Source organism: Ptychodera flava, chromosome 16 (genome assembly GCF_041260155.1).
Source record: "Ptychodera flava strain L36383 chromosome 16, AS_Pfla_20210202, whole genome shotgun sequence".
NCBI classification, from domain to species: Eukaryota; Metazoa; Hemichordata; class Enteropneusta; family Ptychoderidae; genus Ptychodera; species Ptychodera flava.
This window is the reverse complement of record NC_091943.1, coordinates 3,992,516-4,014,277: the sequence shown is the minus strand read 5'-3', so window position 1 is coordinate 4,014,277 and position 21,762 is coordinate 3,992,516. Positions and strand designations below refer to the sequence as shown.

The window sequence follows — 21,762 nt, the reverse complement described above, 5'->3', positions numbered from 1 at the left end:
ATTTTCAAAAATGAAACGGTGAATGTTTTTCTTACTGCAAGGGCTGTAGTATGGCCCGCCCTCACAAGTGGAAGATCAGAAAAGGAAAGAAAAAACCTGAGAGTCCAAATATCCGTTGTCGCCAAGGTGCATTCTACCTTTAAAACAGTCTACTGTTATGTTTGTTTTTTCTCGCCACACAAGATTTAAACGTAACACGAATGAGTCAGCAAAGTGGACATCAGTCATCAGGAACTTTCCATACTTGCCTTGAAGAATGTTGATAGGCCGTCGTCATGGATACCAAGCCTGCTTTGTTGTTGAGATACAGTTCACTTCTAAAAGAACGTCACGCAAGTTGTCCTGGAGTATTTTTTTCTCATGTATTTTACTGGACATTAAGTAAACAAAGCGTATTGAATGTTCTTTACGGCAAAGGGCACAGTGGGGAGCTGGTGACATACCAAACTTTTTGAAAGAATAAAGGAAAGGTAGAACAAAAGATTTGCTTTGGACCGGAGCACTGTTAGTGGGTATGTTGTCCTGCAGCGGATACCAACTTTCTTCAAACATGAAAGCCAGAAGAAAATTTCAAGGCTGCAAAAGTGGAGCAACGAATTTGAATTATTTAACGTTTTCGTCGAGGGTTACACATATTGCTCGAAACCACAACAGGAATGACTTCATTCCTAGAGCTCACTGTGTCAATCTGACGTGACAATGTCCTTACCTCCTCTTTTCAAAATGACCCGTTCCCCTCCAGGGGATTTAAAAGACCTAGGTGTTCGCAAGGTGTGCAGTAGTCTTCTCACACCACCAACCCTTCACCATGGCTCGTCTCCTGATCCTTGGCGTTTTCGTAGTCCTGGCGTGCGCTTCGCTGGCCATTACCGAGTCGAAGGCAGTCGCCAAGTCGGCTATGGTTGAAAAGGTAATCACCAAACCTCTTGTTCCCGCCTTTTAATAATTGTATAACTTTTAACTCTTACTCATTGTAGACAAAATGGCCGAAGCACTATGTGGGTATTCTTCGCCCACATTTACAGTAGCGAGCAGTGAGAGAACACGATCACTGAACTCACATCGTTCATGCATCCTTGTACAACACTTGGTTGACTACTGCTATGTCAAGCAATAACTTTAATGCTGCAGGCTTGTACCGCTTTAGTCTGCATGTCTGGAGACAGATATGACAAATTGTCACTTAAAAATCACCGTTTCAAACTGCGCCTTGAACCTATGCTCAGTATTGTTCACATGTTCTGGAATTTTTTTCTCAAGGGATTTTAGTCCAAACGCCTTAGGATTCTTCTGCTGTTAAACAGAAATTATAGCATTCGGCCTTTCTAAAAATGTGACAAAATTATCTTTTGCGGTATTTTCGTATAACCTCATAACATAAAACCATTTTGACGGGTGACAAGAAGATTATAAATAGTTTAATGCTCCTCTCTCTGCAACTTACAGCTAGCTTTTCAGTATTTTGTGCTCTGTGAATCAGCTTCAGTTTCTTCTTCAACTCTCAACGGCTGGATGAAATGCCAAGTGTTTAGCCTTTCAACAATGGCAATATGTGTACAAGTACAGCATTGTTATTGTCCAAAATTGCATTCGAGTCCGGACTTGAATTCATTGCTCTACAATCAGCAATCGTGGCTAACCAGATCAATAATTTTGACCCGGGGGCATCACATTTTACAATTGATGATTTGAGGGGGTTTATATTTTACATTGAATACTTTGATGAGAGGGTAAATTTTACATTTCTTACGTTGCTTAAATTCCACTTCCCCTTCCCGGTAAATAATGAATCTTTCCTGGGGCTTTTAGCTTTTATGCTTATGTCCCGAGGGAGAAGCTCATTCAGATTCGTCCAAAATTTGATAAAAAAAACATACATTCTGTTTTTTTACACTGTTTTTGTTCATTAATGTTCAACGTCTTCTCTTTTTCTCACTCACTTTTTGTCACTTACATGTATTTGTGTTACTAACGACAGAAATCATCGCGGTAGCCGTGAAACCTCACATCCACCCGAATCTGACATTCGCCTGCAAGATTCTCTTTGTTTGTGTTACATCGAGGTCATCCGTTTGGTTCCTAGCTTCTGATATTTTGTTGTCTCGTTTCAAAGCATGTGACACATGAATACTTTACGACGTCAGGGAGGTTTTCTAAAGGTCTGTTGTCCAAATAAAAACTCAAGAGGAGCCTCCATTGTTGGGTGGTAGACTCTCACTTAATCATGTCGGTGTATCTACGGTTTACTATGTGAAAGCTCGAGACTTACAATAGAGGACACGTGTGTGCTGTAGCATATTGAGATTAACTAAAGAAACATCTTCATTACGATATGACGGTCATGATTTCATGAAGAGCGCAGTAACATTTATTATTAAGAATGTAGTAATGTTACGAATACGTCACAGGGATTGAGGGCGTGTTACAACCGATAACGTAGTAACTAACCGATAACGTATCGAACCCGATAACGTAGTAAAAATTTAGTGATAACGTAGTAAATCAACCGATAACGTAGTAACGAACCGATAACGTAGTACATTTTTCTAACCGATAACGTAGTAAAAATTTACCGATAACGTTGTAATTTTTCCTAACTGATAACGTATCAACAAATTTACCGATAACGTATCAATGAACCAATAACGGATTAAATCAACCGATAACGTAGAAAACTCAACAAATACCGCATCAAAACAATTAATAACGTATCAATTAACCGATAATATCTGATTAAGCGATTCATGTGCAGCGATAGATTGATCGATTTATAGATAGATAGATATTAGATAGCTAGACAGATAGATAGATAGATAGATAGATAGATAGATAGATAGATAGATAGATAGATAGATAGATAGACAGATAGATAGATAAATGGGTCGATCAATGTATCGATAAATAAATCGATCACACAATGGATAGATCGATCGATCTATCTATTGATGTTTGATAGATGGTCGGTCGATCGATCGATCAATCGATCGATAGATAAATTGATAGGCAGATCGATCGATAGAATGAAGGATCTATTAATTCGATAGAAAGATACATCAATGAATCGATAGATCGATCGATCTATTCGATAAGTTGGTCAATAGATAGATAGATCTATAGATCGATTTGTTATCACATTGTCTCGTACTCAATTCTCTTTTCTCCTATTTATTTTTTTCCGTTTAGCGTAAATTGTTACAAATTTCTGTAGCAAATCAATCATGTTTCGGCTGTTCTCATGGTTTTACGAACGACTAAGTTGATCTAAATGTTGTTAAACTACTGGAATAGGTTTGGGAAGTTGTTTCTAATTTTGTTATAGTAGCTATACAGTTTAGTTCTAGTTGGGTAAAATTCAAAGAGATAGTATAAGTACTGATGAAACAAAGGCAGGGGAATGAGCGGCTGTTGGTTTACACAGAGAACCCTACCGAGAAAGAAAACTATAATGTGTATGTATCGGCTACAAATCAGACAAAAAGTATGGTTGTAAAAGCAAGATTAGAAACAAATTTCCAAACCCATTCCAGTAGGGTAGCAACATTTAGATCAAGTTAGTCGTTCGTGCTGCAACAAAAGCTATACAGGCAAGTCTTTGGTATACTTTGCTTCGCATATAAATGTGATTTTATCACAAAACATGTTTTAACAAAGTAATCGGACCAGCTACAAAACAGAAAACCTTTTTTTCCCTGGGGACTTTTTTTGGCTCTAGCAGACCAATACCGCAATCACCGACAGCCAACATCACAAATTTCGCACACATATTGGATACGTCACCGATAGAAGTAACTGCGTATTAGTGATTAACCAAAGAATATTAATAATTTATTCGTAAAATTGACGATTTTTCATGTTATTGAAAATCTCCATCGGATGTATTTAAAAAAGGTAAGCATGTCAGTGATTGATATGCCGGAACGTAATATAAATAGGCCTATATTATTGAACTCTGGTAAGGCCAAGAAAACTATAAGTTTGTTTCTCATCCTAGACATATTGCAAAAATGATGCGGTGACGCAGTTTTTTCTTCTCAGTTTTTTATTCTTCAACCAACGAGAACGCGCATAAAAACGTGAAAACGACATAGGAATGCATGCAGAGATAAATGCACAGCAGTGTTGCCTTAGCATTTTTGTATAGCAACAGTTCTTCGGTTTGACTTTTAGTGCAGCAATGCACAATTTTGTCAGCTTAATATAACAATGACATATGTGTACAGTTCTAAATGGAATGTTAGTGTCAGTTATTTTGTTTACAGTTCTGTTTTATACAGCACTGTGTTATGCACTATCGTCGCGTATTTTTTCGGGTTTTAAAAACTTTATTTCCTTATGAGCTGGAAAAAATGTTGACGTGGCGGGTTTGAATTGTGACGGGCGCGAGGATGAGAAACAAACTTTTTATTTTTCTTGGCTTAAGTGTTTTTTTTCTATCAGCACTATACTATGTACGACTACTCAATAATTTTGCGATGTCTTCGTATTCCTACTTCAAATAAGATGTGACTTGACGTGAATCATGACAGAAAGGATAAAAAGGAAAGAAAAACAATATGTTGTCTACAAAATCTGTTGACTTGGCTTGCTTACAGGAGTAACTTGCAAAATTAATGAATTTTGATTATAAGGAATTCAATTGAACAATGAGTCCAGATTAACCTGTAAAATCAGTCCCAGAATGAAAGTTACATAATGATTGTAAAGACTTATTGTCATTTTGATAAACTGAAGTTGTAAGTAACGAAATTTTGTAATCGGTCATGTTGAAAACTTTTTTCCAAGTCCAATTTGTTGACTTGATGAATTGTCAGTTGATTGGAATCTTTACTCTTTGATTTGACTAGGTCAGTGGTTGTTTGATACATAATTGGTTGATTTGATACGTTATTGTTCACTTGGCTACATTATGGGTTGATTTGATACACTATCTCTCTATTTATCTATCCGTCGATCGATCAATTTATCCATCGAAATATATATATATATATATATATATATATATATATATATATATATATATATATATATATATATATGCGTGTGCGCATATATATATATATATATATATATATATATAATATATATATATATATATAGATCTATCAAGCATTCTATTAGTTGAGCAATCGATCAATTCATTCAATCATTCAATCGATAGAAAGATCGATTGATTGATTAGTGCATCGATCGATCAATCGGTCGATCTATCGATTGATCAATGGATTGATCGATCGATCGAGGATAGATCTATCCCTATGAATCAATTCCCATGAATCACTTAATCCAATACATTGATACGTTGATTTGATACGTTATCGGTAAATTTGTTGATACGTTATCGGTTAGGAAAAATTACTACGTTATCGGTAAATTTTTACTACATTATCGGTTAGAAAAATTTACTACGTTATTGGTTGATTTACTACGTTATCGGTAAATTTTTACTACGTTATCGGGTTGATACGTTATCGGTTAGTTACTACGTTATCGGTTGTAACAGGGCGTCAGTGAACGTAATTGCCATCCATTGCACTGTCTAAAAGCCAACAAGGAAAGTTCAAAAATTCCGTTTGCCCGTCCATTTTCAGAGCTGAACACCGATGAGATTATTTTGAATTCACTGTAGGTCGCGACAAACCAGACTTCCTACCATTCCGTTCCATCATTTATCTTTGTTGTATCTATTGCAATCGAAAAAAGTGAAGGGTCCAAGGATACTCAGAAAGTATAAAGATGTGTCCAAACCGTCATTTTGATGGTATATTCCATCGAAAAACAGTTTTCTTCATGATTGATATTATTCCGCTATAGATCAACATTTGGCTCTACGAACATCTTTTAAGCCTGTAATTTGAACTGTCTTTTTGTTATGGTCAATCTAATCCTCTTATGCCAACTCCATTATACACACTCTCTCTATCCTTCCGTTTAATCACTCTGTAATATAATCCCGTCTTTTTTCATTTCTTCGTATCCTGTGATTTTGAACACATCTTCAAAAACCACTATACCTTATGACTTTGTTCAGCACGGTATACGTTGTGCCTGGGACGTTGTCAGCATCATGGTATTGAACGCCCGTTATAATCAGCCATTATGGTGCATTACACTTTCAGCAGAATACAACTTATTATACACAATTCAAAATATAATTCATGTCACTTGCAAATTGCTTTGATGTCCCCATAAGCTGTCCTTTTGTTAATATTTCATACAAAGGTTTGATTTTTGATTCCAGTTGATGGCAGCCAGGCGTGGTAAGATGGCAGCTACTAAGAAGGACGACGATGTGTCCAGCCTGAAAGCCTTGCTGCAACGTAAGATGGCGATGGCAAAGAAACGAGGAGATGTGAAAACAATAACAACCAAGTCCGCAGACTCTGCCAGATTCCTGAAGAAGAAAGATGGTGGCAACAGCGAAGCGCAGTCCCTAGCGACAGGAACCGAGATTCTCGATGGCATCCTATCAAATAGCAAGAAACGCGGCCTCAAATTCTTCCCAGAATCCAAGAAGTCCAGCAGCAGTGCAAAGAAATCGTATGAGGAGGTGTTTTATGCCGGTGAGGTCGTCTTAGGGATTGTCCATGCTATCGAAATGGCGCCTTGTACCCAAGGCGTGATCGCTGCCATGGATTACATGATGACCGAGTTTGACTGGGATAGCGTCAACTGGGAAAATTTGCACGAAAACGACTTCGACACAGAAACTCTCACCTTCCTTGAATGGTGGAATGACAACCAGTGTTCCGAATTCTTCATCTTTGCACACACTTTCTATCACTACGTCTGGTCCGTATTCTGGGATGATCTTCAAGAAACACCCTGTTTCCAAGGCCTACCAAAAGATAACCCCGAAGGAACATCAGTCGACTGGACACAGGCCTTCGAGAAAGTCAACAGTCTTGACCCACAGGCTTGGGAGAATTACCCCGAACCGCAGACCGCATGCGAGGTATTCGAAATGGTGGGCGAGCTCTACTTCGATTTCTTCTTCGCGGAGTACTTCGATGCCATGCCAGACGATCTCATTGAAGACCTGTTCCATGACTATGGTGTAACAGACACTCTGGATCCACTCTGGGGCGCCTACTATTTGCAAGACAAGTATGGTGATTCATAGAAAACAGAGCAAGAATGATGGATGATGTTAACAATTAGTGTACCGAAACAGTTAACAGCCTAAAATCGACCAATTTCACAGATCTTAATCGGACTATCTAGTCGTCTTCTCTTTGTATGTAATTTTTTTTTTCACACAACAAAGTAAAAACCTCGAATGTAAAAACTAAAAGCAATAAAGAACAAGAAAGAATGCGAACTTTTCCAGCATGGCTGCACTACATTTGGGCAAGGACGAGAGAAGATATCATTTGCGCTGGAATACAACCGTCTCGACAGCACAACTCCATATGACGTGATTTCGATAAGTTTCTACCATTCCAACATGAACTGTTTACCATCTTGACCAGTTTGACTACTGTTAAACAATAACAATGCGCCCTCATGCAGACAAAAGCACCGATAGTCGGCCTGTCTGGTTAAACACAGTCTTAAATGATTAATTTCAGCTGACTTATTATACCTACTGTTCTATCATTCGTTACGTATCTTTGTTATAGTTTTATTGCAATAAATGAATAAAGAAATGACTTTTGTCGAGTCTGATTTTCTTACTGCAGCCATTGCTTTTCGAATCAAACGAAAGTTTCTTTGTCTGGTCATGAAAGATATCCCAGCGGCAAGTCTAAGAATATGTCAGTCCAGCGATAGTAGGTTTCGTTCAGAGCGAGAATCGTTCTATGAAAGGATAACATGGATGCGCGGTGTTCTACCGACTCCGTATACTCACAGGTTCTCCCAGTAGGGAGTATCCTAATGCTTGGATAGTCGATCGAAGGCTAAAGGCTGAACCCTCGGAGCTAGCTGTGAAAAAGCTTAGGGAAGGTATGACGTGAAAACTCGGCGAGAAGTCCGAAACCAACGAGAAAACGTATCAAACCACAAAAATTTACATCGGCTGGTCAGGTTACCTTCAAAAGTTCAAATCTTTAATCCTGTAACTGCATTTGAATGATATATGCTATAACTTTAAGGCAGCTATAGCCTACGCCTCGAAAGTGAAAGACTTAAACTTTTGCACAAACTTTCCTCAATGAAAATTTTAACCAATTTCTCTTGCCAAATCAAGAATAAAATTCTCATGGGTCATCGTGCAAACTTTGGTACCAGAGAATAAAATGACCCAACATTTCCCGATATTTAAAGTGCAAAATGGCAGTCATCCCTGTGTTAACTCTATGGGGAAGTATAAACTTTCAATTTTCACAAAACTTAGACGGTGTAAACTTTCTTATTAATGTCCCTGACCTCAAACATGTCCCGGCGTTTTCAGGTGAACTTGATTTCCAAGCAGTCATACCGTGTCCATAACCTTGCTGTACAGTAATAAGATGACATAAACTCCCTGAGAATGGTTTTGACAGCCCTTGGCAAGAATCTTGACAAAGCACTGAGTTGGTGTCGCCATTATGGACTACTGTGCTTCATCTATGGCAGATATGATGTCATCCGCTGTAGTATTTCCCTTTTATCATACAAACAAAGAGTTCCCTATTCGTGATATCGCAATTACGTATGTTGAAATAGATTTATTCAAATTGCAGTTTGAGTGGCTAAAGTTGTAGGAAGCAAATTTATTTCTAATCAAATAAGACATGACACAAATGTTGTAATAACAAGACTAGGACTGAAAGATCCGTCCGCTCGAGGACGTAAGAGGGAGAGTGTAGAGAGCGTCCTCGAGCGAAGTCTATAACAAGACTATAGCTCACCAGAATTGATTTAATCTGCATCGAATTGGACAAAATGGTAGTGTCAACCCACGACATGCTGCATGGTGAATAATCACATGCAAAGTGGCTGACGGATTTGTCCAGGCTGAGTCACAGGCGACCCAAGTATTACTGAGTTTTCACACTGTTTCTCTATCATTTTCTCTTCTTTCTTCATGCTCTGAATGATCGGAATAAATAAAATATATGGTTTATATAACCTAACCTAACCTAACCTAACCTAACCTAACCTAACCTAACCTGTGACTCTTTATTTATTTTACACTCCATTACAAGGACGTATATCTCTCATACACACATGCTGTAATTAATTAGTCAACACAACTAATTATGCTAATCCGTGGACTTATCAGAGGTTGGTCAACATCGGAAAGATAGTGAACCATTCCTATCTTTCGCGATGTTGACTAACCCGTAAAATCCCTGATAAGTCCACGGATTAGCATAATTAGTTGTGTTGACTAATTAATTACAGCATGTGTGTATGAGAGATAAACGTCCTTGTAATGGAGTGTAAAATAAATAAAGAGTCACAGGTTAGGTTAGGTTAGGTTATATAAACCATTTATTTTATTTATTCCGATCATTCAGAGCATGAAGAAAGAAGAGAAAATGATAGAGAAAACAGTGTGAAAAACTCAGTAATACTTGGGTCGCCTGTGGCTGAGTACGCAAATCTACAAAGCGGAAGTTCATTAGTATACGATTTTGCAAATACTTCACACTAATTAACACCTTGATTATTGTCTTCGCATACCACCTGTGCGGTCTCCCTGGATATTCGCATTTACACCCGTTAACACTGAGATATTCAGAGTTGTAACAAAAGAGCGGATTGGATAAAAGAAAGTAAAAGCTTCTCTCGTATTTTGCATAAATTCATATTTCATTCCTAATCCTTACGAGGTTGAGGGAGTCCGCTAGGATGCTAGGATACGCTGTTAAAACTTAAATCCAGCTACAACAGAACTTTCGCTGCATATACTCTTCTTTCAAGTTAAATATTACATTTCAGAAAATAGTGTCAAGTTTTTGACTTAAATTAATTGTTATCATTAATACCAAAATTGAGGTTTTTTACCCCAAATATACACCCACTTCATCTTTCGAGTAAACTACTGCTACCATACTAAACTTTAGAGTCTCTGCTTTTTGAAAATATATAGTATGAGGGGGTTTCCTTGTCATCTTTGATGAGAAATATTGCTTTGAAAAAAACTGTGTTGGCAACATGCAGCTCCACCTTAAATAAAGATTAATGCTATTAAACCTAGTTTGTGTACGAGCCTTTTTTCCTTGTTTTCTCCTCTCTTCCAATGTTTCCTCCCTCTGTGCATTTGAATCATCACGGTTCAGTGTTTAATTATGCTTGCAGTATGTAGTGCGGCCTCCCTTGGTGAACTTTTCGTACAGGTTTTCTGCTTTGACATCCATAAAGACTGGAAGATCCGTCGCTGGAGGGCGTCCTTTACGCTGCCTCTCCAACTTCCCATATGTTGCTAAACTGAATGGGGTTATCGTGATGCATGCCAAAATTCAGGGAGAGGGCGCACTGCATACATTATATACCAACACCATATTCAGCCGTCGTAATTCAACAGGAATTGTCAGCAATTCCGTAAATGATTTAAATTGGAAGGTTTTCCATCGAGGCCTAGTCACAGGAAGATTGTCAATTTAAGTGATGGGAAATGCCATATTTGTGGCCAAGAAGAAATACTGGAACACATCTTATCGGAGTGTAAATATGTTAAAGAAATCTGGCAGAAATGTATTTCTTTCTTTGTCCGAAAACACAACTTTGATAATAATATCAATATCAAAAGATTAGCAATTGCAGGAATCGAAAATGATAATAATGCAACATCTGACATTATTTACTGTATTACTTCCTTTGTAAAATATACAGTTTGGAATATTCGAAATTCGGTTACTCTTGATGGGATTAAAGTTTCCCTTCAATCCTATGTTATGCAATTAAAATGTTATCTCTCCTCATGGATGAATACATTGTATTTCACTTATAAGATGATGAACAAAACTGAGGATTTTATCACAAAGTTTTCAAGCCTTGTAAGACTTGAAGGAGAAGAATGCATCCTGAATGCATTCATATGATGATCTTTGTAATTAAGCAGCTAATTATTTGTTTGTTTGTTTTCAGACAAGACGCATTGTAATTTTAATGTATTCACAGTTATGTAGATTTGTTTTATTTGTGACTATGTTGAAATAAATTTATCTTTTTCAAAAAAAAAAAAAAAAAAAAAAAAAAAAAAAAAAAAATACCGACACCATAGGGCCTCGCACAAAAATCCGTCCCCAGGGATAGGGATAGCGTTGTCTAAGCACGAGAATCTTATTGCGTTGTTTTTTTTATTTTAATACGTTTGACTATGATATGTATTGCTAATAAAGATTTATACTACCCACCTTTCTTTGCAGCTTTGGTGTCTTTGTCTTATTTAAGCACTGGTTTTGTAACGATTTCTTTTCCTCCGCGTGCAACGTATTTGTCCTTTGAAATCTTAACTTAAGCCATGGAGGTAGTAGGAGCGAAGTTTTGTCGCTGTGTTGCGTCTATTATCTGACCAGTTTGATTGCCTGATTCGCCGAGCAAGCAAGGTAGTAATTTAGTCTATTATCTGATGAGTTGAGTGCCTAATAATTTGCCAGAGCAAGGGTAAATTACTAACCTGTGGACGCTGTCACCAGATTATCACCGGATTAACTTTGACAAAGTCAACAACGAGCACACCAGTAAGGTATAGGCCTAACTGAAGGCCCTTCAGTTATACCTTTGCTGGTATTTTAAACATAGCAATAATTTTAATTTTTACGATATACATTATGACAAACCTGTTTTCACTTTCAACTTTCGCCACCATACCTTGGATACAGTGTTTACATCGGTCGTAGGGTCCCTATAAGAGACCTTTAAGCGCAGTTCCGATGACCGTATCCCTTTAACCCTCACCCACCATACCATTGGATCCACCCTACCACTGGAACCAACTGCCTAACCCTCATCCAACCCACCATCCGCTCCAATTGCTTAACCCTAACCCATCATACAATTGAATTCCATTGCTGAAACCTATTCCATTCTACCATTGGATCAAATTGCTTAACCCTCATCCACTGTACCACTGGATCCACCTGAACTATCCTAATCCACCCTGCTGAATCCAATTCCATAACTCTCATCCGCCCTACCATTGGATTTAATTGAGTAACCCTCACCAACTGTATCATCAAACAAACAAAATACTGTATTCAGTCTCTCAATATCATTACAAGAAACAATTGTGTGCGTGGTGCCAGATAAAAATCATCTCATACTCAATGTTAATATTTTTCAATGTTTTCTGGTTTATTTTCACATCTCCAGCAATACAAAGATTTGATATGCATGGTAAGTGGTAGAATTTTACCTGTTTGTCGTCAACCAGCACAAACCCCAATCACACATTCCTGCTCCATTTCGTCCTCATGTTCACAAGGTGTCAATTGGTGATATACGAGGGATATGTTTATTTTAGTAGCAATCTGACTAAATTTGGATTTTACAACCGACTGGTTTTGTATCACATGCAGTACTGGTATATTCTGGTATTATTATACAAATGAAATAGTCTAAAATTGTCATTTCAGTGATTGATGTACCTGCGCTTAACGTCACAAATTCAGTTTCTGGTGACAGGATAATCAAAGAGTGATACAAGCAGTCACTTCCTGAGATGTGTAGCACAAGTTTTGTGAATAATTATGTTTTTTGTTCTAATATTTTGTGATTTTGATTGAAGAGATATGACAAGATACCGTACACATCAAACACTAATTGAAAAATCTGCCAAACTGATGCCATGAACAATAAAAATGTCCACTTCAAAGGACTGAAGTTCTTGACCTGCTGGATTTGTTTATCCTAAATATGTAAACACATTTTTGCACACATTAAAATATCACTGTTTGTGTTTTCACATGCATTATTGCTGTTCATATGACCATTTATGGATCTTATGATTGTTGCATTATCACTTGTCAACTTCATCCATGCTATTAGAGTGATAAGAAATGAGATGTGAAATTGAAGTGTAGATAAGCCCACAAACCACAGGAAACCTAGGGATGTTAGTCATCGACTTAAACTGTAATATTAGCCTTTTACGGCATTTTTCCGACAAGCTATTTGCATATTGGGTCCTCTGGGAATTAGCTCCTGTTTCAGTACTCATAATACAATTACGCAGTATGCCACACCCAACAAAAGGTACACAGCACCCAGCAACAGGTATACCACACCTGGTAAAAGGAATGCCACACCCAGCAAAAGGTATGCCACACCCAGCAACAGGTACGCCACACCCAGCAACAGGTACATGTATGCCACAGCATTTTGACCCCTTCAGTACATATATCCAAGAGAAATAACAAGTGCACATATCAGGAGTGAACAAGTTATACCTGTTGTTAAGGTGCTTCATTACTTTGATAACAGTATATGGTATTACTCACTATGACTCACATATAATAAGGGATTTTTCTCTAGGTGAGAGCATGTGGGTGTTCTAACTTTGCTATAATATTGCATATAAAAGACTGATATTTTCACCTCTCAACCAGTTAGATTGCTGTATTTTTTGCCATCAACATACTGGTATAATGTTCGTAACAATATGAGGAAACTTATTTCAAAACTAAAACCTTGACAGTAACAACACTTTTTGTCTTTGAGAATTCACACAACATTATTTTAAGCCGTCTTCAATAGCCAAAAAAAAATTGTTTCTGGTCACCGCCCGTGTCATTTCAGAACTGCGCGTCATGTCTTGTTTTTGGTTACATACTAATCAGTACAGCTATCCTTGATATCCCTGTTTGCATGTCCTAAAATGCTAAAAAGAAAACGGAAGTATTATGCAGCCAGTGATAAAAGACAATAACTGTTGCATCAATAGTGCCAAACCAGTATTTTAGAAAGAAAAAGAAAAGCTGGAAAAAAAGAAAGAAAATCATGTTGCCGCATCACTTTTGCTGAATGTCAAGGACCAGAAACAATTTTTTTGGCTTAATGCTACTTGGTAACATTGACATAGTTTCTACAACAAAGGATGCTTTTTCTTAGTGGTTAAAATCATTAATGTACATTACAGTGACCGAACTGCAAATATTTGAAATATTTTGGTAAGCATTCCGGAACTGTGTATTTTCAGTCAGCTTCTTTTATTTTTTATCATCTAGTTTGGTTCTCAGCCGAGCGTATTCTTTCAACCTGAAATAAAAGAAGTTTTAGACATTTTAGACATGCATCATGTAAACTGTATGTTCCATGTTTGGATGGGTCTTTGAGAAATTGTAGAGAATTCCAATTACAGAAATCTCTGTGAATGAAAATATTGAGAAAAGTCAGTGCTGTTCTTACTTCAACATACTTCCAGTAGACATTAATTATTTGCATCTTTTCTAGGGCACAAATCAAGACACCTCAAATAATTCCAAAATATTTATTGAAAGAAGTGTAATTTTTTGTTTTTCAAAGCATCTATACTTGTTACACATGAAATTGAAATTCTCTATTGTTGAATTGATTAATTAAATCAAATTTGATGAGCTTGAAGTCAATGCAAAGAGTGAACACACTGCTGTTACCAAATGTTTTTGCTAGAATGTGTAAAATTCTTGTAAAATGAATATGTTTTGTTTGTCTGCCCATACATGCTCTGACATAATGGTTTTGACAGTTTTTGAATTTTTGTTTTCAATGAGTTCAGATAAATATGTCTTAACACAAATGTATTGCTCATTACATGTACAATATCCTTTTCCCCATGGAGACATTTTTGCCACAAATCACTCACACTTTGGATCACATGGCAGTGATGTTGAAGGTTATGATGTCATTCCATGTACGTAGAGGATTTCTATAAAATCTTGTTCCCCCTTACAGCGGACAGAACTCATCACATACCTTAATGCATTGACTCTGATAAACCCATTGGCATCAGTAGGATCATAGTCGCCCTGTACATCCATGCTGAAATATCAAATAATATTACTACATTACTCTTTGCAGCCTATACACATGTTCAATGGAAACAACGTGATGGTGGTGGTGGTGGTGGTGGTGGTGGTGGGGGGGGGGGGGGGGGGAGGATAGGCTGTGAGGGCCTGTGAATTGTATTACCCCCAAGGTAAGTAAGTCACCTTATTGCATCAACATGCTAGAGAGTTACAGTTTCCAAATTTTATGGAGAAAACTTTGAAGGGAAATAAAAATCCTACTGCAAAAGTTCACATATCCAAAATGACTAAAATTGTACTGCCATGTACCGGTAGATTGACATCAAATTTCACATCTTAATCTGATGTTTTCAAAATTAAACACATACAAATGGGAACAGAAATATGTGTATTAAGGATGTACGATTAGAAAAAGTAAAAGTAATGTCAATTTTTTCAAATGGGGATTTTTGAATACCTACATATGTGAATAGTCCAAAACTGGGAAAAAAAGATTGGGTCACCGCACTTGTTTTTTTACAAAATGACATTAAAAATTCACGATTTTTCACAAAATCACCAAAAATCAATAAAACAGGTCATCATTTTCATATTTATATCATGATTGCATTTTTCACGTTTACACTGTAAAAGAATAAAGAAATTATAAACCTAAGCTACTTTTAAGATTTTACTTACATTAAAATTGAGTGAGAAAGTCATGATATTTATTTTTTAACCAAAATTGCAACAAATATGCCCCAAATTTCATATTGGGAGAGGGTAATTTATTAATTATTGATAGTTTCTACAAATGTCAATTTTCTCAAACTTTGCTAAATAATAGCTCCTTTTGTGAATTTTTCAAAACCACATTTCGTTTAGTAGATCACCGAGCTCGATTTTTCACAATTTTGCAAAATCTAACAGGTTCTGTTAGATTTTCAGGTTCTGGCGATAAACCATGCTCTCCCGGATTCTTTGCCCGAGGGCGCCCTTCAAATGCTGCTGACCTGCAGTGGCTACCTGCAGTGGCCTTGTCCAGGCATGGTCATGATTAACGATTCAAGCCTACCTGTAAACTTTAATGAGAGGGAAATGACAGAACAAAGCAAAGACTTTTAGGTTGTTCTACTTTTTAGAGTCTATATATTAATACAGCATACAAAAAATCACGTAATATTTATTGCCGTGACGCTTATCGGTGGGGATTAATTAGGTTGACTTCGCTGCAGGCCGCAGTTGTCACACACTACACGGAGCCAGGAGCCGAGGCCGTGAACTTGGCGTTTCCCCAATACACGATGACAATCGTAAAGGCAAACCCGCAACTGACACAAGTGTCAAGATTTTCGGCTAGTATACTCAAATCGGCAATGCGACGGCCATTCTTCCATTCTCCGGTAGGTCTACTATCGACACTATCATTGGGATTATAACCGCGACCTCCTAGTGTATAGCGAATCAGACATCACACTTCTGAATACGCTGTACAGACTACGGTCATGTTGCATTTTTTTATCTCTTTGCTGAATTCTCGTACCTTCCAGCGTGTTTTGAGGGCACGCTGAACATTTTCTCGGCGCGATTTTCCTTTCCCTGCAGACGACATTTTGTACAACGCAAAAAGGTTCGGAACGTCACTATGCGCGCGTGGCTATTATGGATACATTTCTGCGCGGAAATTGGGGCAGTATGCTTATATTTTTCCGATCGTACATCCTTAACAAGTATTTTAAGTTTTTTCCCAATGTATACCATATTTGAATACAGTGATATGGTAAATTACTGCAGACGCTTGAAATATTTCATTCTTGTATAATGCATAGAGATGATTGAGTTATATGTTGAAATGTACTTGATTTCTTAACCGGTAGCGTTGCACGTCTGGTTGAGTTGTTACAACACTGCATGTACATGTGGTATTTACCTGACAAGATCTTCATTGTACAGTGACAGTGGCGATTCTCTTCCCAGGATGTAGACGTGTCCTTTGTACACAGATACTTTGACGGTGCCTTCTACTCCCTCCTGACTCTTTGCAATGCAATGTCTGATGAAGTCACATTCGGGACTGTACCAAAATCCTGTTAGTAAGGTACAGTTCAAAGAGAGCTTTGTTAGTGAACATGTATGACTTAATGGGAGAGTGTCGTCGGAAGTGTGCATGTGCAACTTTCTTGTTGACAAACAATGTATTTTATACATGATATGTACATGAATCACGTCAACTTAGCTGCAACTTTTAAATTTTACGATATTCATTGTTAACAAACATGTTTTAACTTTCATCAATTGCCAATGTACCCTAGATACAGTGTTTACATCTGTTGGAGTGGTCCATGGCAACCTTTGAGTGGAGTTCTGATGACACCCTACCTTTAATGTTTTGAGTTGCAGAATAAATCACAGATGTCCTACCCTACAACCTTGTTTTCATGTCTTTTGTAAAAAGTTACCAATTTTGCAATGTTCACTGATACAAAGAGTAAAGGATGGAGATCAACTTACCATTATACACCTGTTCAGAAAATCTCAGAGATAAACCCTGCTTGAGTCGTCGCACTTCCTGAAAGAATCAGAGATCATTACAGATTCACATGTACAGTTATTACTAGCAGCTTCAAATGGCTACAATTGTATAATACATGTCAGCACCAATCATCTGTTTATTGGCTACAAAATGATACAAGTCAGGACCAATCATGTGCGTTCTCTCTATAATGACAAATCTAAGGACCAATCAGCTACTTTACATACATGTACACATGAACTGGCATATGGCTGACAAAAAAGGAAATTTCTTGAAACTCCCAAATTGATGCGAAGACTATGAATGAGAGAACACATTGAATGATTATGCTATCAGGGATCCCACTGTTTGAAGTGATAAGATGATTAAGATGTGTTGCTGTATGTTCAGTTCTATCAAAACTGAATTTTCGCATTTGAAGATATTTCATCAGATGTACAGCACTGTATTTGGACACGTACGCCTTCAGTAAATTTTTTTGGACATCACACTGTTTATGATGACCACTGATGTTTATTTTTTATTATGAAAGGTAATGATTTTAAATTTCTTTGAACAAAAGTTTGAAACTTTTTGTTTTGAAATGCATCTACATAAAATGTAAGGATATATTTTTCATTATAGCCTGTGTTGGCTCAAGGCGAAAAATAAAATGTTTGATTTGCACTGTGACACAAAAACAAGACAGTGAAAATTCATGTACTGGGTACTGCACTGTATAGGCTTCAAAAGCAGTCAATACAATTGGCAGAACAGAAATCCATGTAACAATTTGATGGTCAGACCACCTTAAAGGCAGAACCTCCCTTTAAAAGGGCACAAAGCTATGGCGGCGTTCATTATGTAAGTGGACACCACACAGGCAACACGTGGGCACACGCTCCAGAAAATGCCGCTTATGTTATAGAAATCAAACATCATACTGGCCAAGTGTTTGACTGGGAGGAGAACTCCACTAATGCGAGAACCTGGGATTGAAAATTGCTGCTTTAAGGTAGAGGAATGCACCTTGGGGACAGATATTCGGACTGTCAAATTTTTTCAATTCTTTACTGATCTACCACTTGAGCAGGCTATAATCACAGCTCTTGTTGAAAGAAAAATTTTGACTGTCATAGTTTTTTGAAAATCAAATTTTTTTCTCCATAGAATGAACACATGGATGTGGATGGTGGCCATTGTGAATATCATGTATTGTGAATATCATGTTTCAGAAAATCTTTAGTAATGTATTTCTCTGGTACCACAAATTGACAAGTGACCCCCAATTTTAGTTGAAAGATTCCTTGAGGAAATTTTGAGCAAAACTTTCAGTATTGTATTTTTGAGGCGCATGCTACCTCAATGAAATGTGGTTGTTATGACAATATTTGACACAAAAATTAAGCTTTGTAGGAAAAAATCTTCTTGAATCAACTTACTTTGTCCATTGTGAAAGTCTCAATATCAAGATGTGCATGATAGAGTATGGTGGCTCCTGGTGTCTCATAAATTCCTACAAATAACCAGAAATGAAATTTCTGTTACTGTAGCTCTATACTATAGTTATAGTCACATATCAAATCATGACATCAATTCTTATTACCGTAGTAATTTCCTCGGTGTCTTGTAGCCAAATTTCAATGAATTTGCCTGGCTACATGTGATCCATCAAAAAATATAAATTTTCTTGTTATACACCTACATGTATGTATACTTCATGTACAAAAGCATCTGTATATACAGGTCTATTTAACCAGTGGATTAGCAACGTCATTATATGGTTCAGGGGGTCTGTTGGATTTAAACCAGTGGATTAGCAAGGCCACATGGGCGCTTTGGGGGGGGGGGGGGGTGCGCCATGGTTTGACCTCTGGCTTTACTCACCTTTGACCTATCATTGATGATATTTCTACCAAAAAACAATCTCATTGATCTTGCAAAGTAATGGCGAACCATTTAAAAGCATTCTGGGTAAAAGGTAGTGGTATGGTCACTCTAAAACTAAATACATGTATATCACTCTTTTCTTGCTTTTGAATCAACGAAACATGATACAGTATGTCAACCGTTGATCTTTCCATCCTCAGATACTGGTATTACATATTACTTTTTGCCGGTTTCAATTACCGTCATGAACAATTCAGTGGAATGTCTTTATTTTAACAGGTACAGAAGCTATAGCTATGACGACCTGAAATGGAACTTCAAAACATCAGAAATGACAAACCTCGGGATTTCATTCCAATGAAACGGTTCTCAACGATGTCAATTCTTCCGACTCCATGTTTTCCTCTGAAAGAGATAATTTGGTGTAAATGTCCTCAGCATAACAGTATATGTAGAATACAAATAAATGAGCAAGTTTAAAGGTATACTGTCACCTGTTCCAATTTTGCCACAGGTACCATGGAAAGAGAAAATCTAACCAATCACAGATTTTAAGCGGGTGGCCACTTTTTAAAAACAGCGCCCTCACATGGGCATTTTGAATACCAAGGAATGCCCCTTTGACCATATATGGGCGTATTTAGATTACAGGTGATTGTATATCTTTAATCTTATTTCAGATTTTGCAAGACTTTCATCATATTTCCATGCATGGTTACACTTATCCTGAAAAGACATGAGTCCACTCTATCGCTGCATAGCAACACCACGGCATGAAGGCACACAGCTTGGTTGTGTAGCTGCTTCATCAAAGTACATTGTATAGGAATATACAATATTTCTTCACAAATGTTTGTCAGAAATCAATGCACCCACAAGACTTCATTTACTAGCAAACCAACAACTGCAGTCAACAACTGCGGCAAGTTCTGCTGGTTATCGTATTTGCAATGATTATACATTATGATTCCAGAAGTAAATTTCTGTTGTTAGGAAAGTCTTGAAAAGTGATATTGATGGACAATATTAAAATATCTGTAAATCTATACTTGACTGGTGCGAATCTTCTTCATTTTGAAATAACTTGATACAGTGTGATTTCATGCAGTTGTCGTTGATTTGAACACTTACGCAATATCATTGCAGTAAAGATACAGCTCTAGTGCATCTGTCTTTTCTGTACCATCACCAACATTCTTCACACGCACTGGAACACCTAAGAAACAAACAAACAAACAAACATGAAGACTCAGTTTGTAAATATCACAAACATACTAGTACAGTAGTTTGTGGAGCCATATCATAGTGCATCTGTTTCCTGACAGAAATCAATGCTTTGTAAAAAGTGGTGATTTACCTGATTTCAAATGTCAAGATATATTGAGTGTGTGACTTTTTGTTATCCATCTTTTATCCTGAAATGTCGATCAAGTATCATTTCTAGAGATCTTTTATTGGAATATCGGACATTTCTAACGGATTATGAATTTGTAGTCTACACATGAACTCCATCCAATTTATTATCCCAACAACAGATTATTCAAACACTGATAACAGAACAATTATCTACCAGTACGGTACACTCTACTAGTGGAAGTTTTGGTGACAATAGGCAAATACTTCTCCAGTTTGCACGAGCAAAAGATGATGTATACTGCACTGAAACATTATAAAACATTACTGGCAATACAACATCATAAGCTTTGGATAGAAGCATTATAACAATATAGTGTAGTACTGTATCATAAAACAATTGTGCTTTCAAATGACCATAGGAACTGATGTTGTAGAAAAGAGCCTTTTGAAAAATGATAGACTATTATATGAAGGTTTAAAAAAGTACAAATAGAACCAGTAATGTGCTTGTTTAATATTTTTGAAGCTTGTCTGCTTACAATGTTTCACACTTGTTTTTAATGTTTTGAGATTTACTGTTGACTTGTATTTGTATAATAATTACTTCAATAAAATAAAAGTTCATAAACTACTAATCGCTTAGATTTAAAAAAAGAAAGAAAAAACAAAGAAAGAAAAAAAAGATTTGATAAATAATGTTTATGTAAGATTGTGGACTTTTGCTTGAAATGATCACTTGGGGACTGGGAATTCAATATGAAGTCAGTAAACTAAGTTGCATTCCTGTGTTTTGAATAGTCCCTACCTTGTTTGAATTCTATGAGAAGCACATCTGGTTCATCAGGTGATTTCCTGGGATCTGTCGTCATCTTGTAAAGGTCATCTGGTCCTTCAGCCTAAGATGTAAATAATATGCAAGACTGCAGAATAAAGGTTCACTGCCTACCAGTACATATCACAGCCAATGCTATATTTTCAAACACAAATTCAATGCTATGGATCGTGCCACAACTTGTGACTTGGTCTTGTATGACCACATTAATTTTTTGTTGTGAACAACATTTTAATAGGGCCTTGTTGACCGACAATCAATGTTAGTTTGATAAAATTTTGTTCAATAAAAACAGAAGGCTAGTTACCAATATCGAG

General features: G+C 37.0%; 2 protein-coding genes across 2 annotated transcripts in view; one reads left to right on the top strand and one right to left on the bottom strand.

Moving 5' to 3' along the window:
- Window positions 1-741: 741 nt before the first annotated feature.
- On the top strand, window positions 742-7,646 carry LOC139152553 (uncharacterized). The gene is made up of 2 exons (XM_070725765.1): window positions 742-910; window positions 6,239-7,646. The coding sequence occupies exons 1-2, from the start codon at window positions 809-811 to the stop codon at window positions 7,118-7,120; spliced, it is 984 nt and encodes a 327-aa protein (XP_070581866.1). The 5' UTR covers window positions 742-808; the 3' UTR covers window positions 7,121-7,646.
- A 4,558-nt stretch (window positions 7,647-12,204) lies between these two features.
- Window positions 12,205-21,762, bottom strand: part of LOC139152551 (argininosuccinate synthase-like) — a 36,619-nt gene continuing 27,061 nt past the window's right edge. Inside the window, exons 8-15 of the mRNA XM_070725763.1 lie at window positions 21,419-21,509; window positions 20,389-20,473; window positions 19,598-19,662; window positions 18,810-18,883; window positions 17,367-17,424; window positions 16,786-16,942; window positions 14,824-14,889; window positions 12,205-14,127 (exon numbers count right to left, since the gene is read on the bottom strand). Of these exons, the coding sequence (XP_070581864.1) occupies window positions 14,079-14,127; window positions 14,824-14,889; window positions 16,786-16,942; window positions 17,367-17,424; window positions 18,810-18,883; window positions 19,598-19,662; window positions 20,389-20,473; window positions 21,419-21,509 (645 nt within the window). The 3' untranslated portion in view covers window positions 12,205-14,078. The remainder of the gene's footprint in view (window positions 14,128-14,823; window positions 14,890-16,785; window positions 16,943-17,366; window positions 17,425-18,809; window positions 18,884-19,597; window positions 19,663-20,388; window positions 20,474-21,418; window positions 21,510-21,762) is intronic.

Coding starts and splice junctions, on each gene's coding strand:
- LOC139152553 (XM_070725765.1), top strand. CDS start 809: ATGGCTCGTCTCCTGATCCTTGGCGTTTTCGTAGTCCTGGCGTGCGCT. Junction 911..6,238: donor AGTCGGCTATGGTTGAAAAG/GTAATCACCAAA, acceptor TTTTGATTCCAG/TTGATGGCAGCCAGGCGTGG.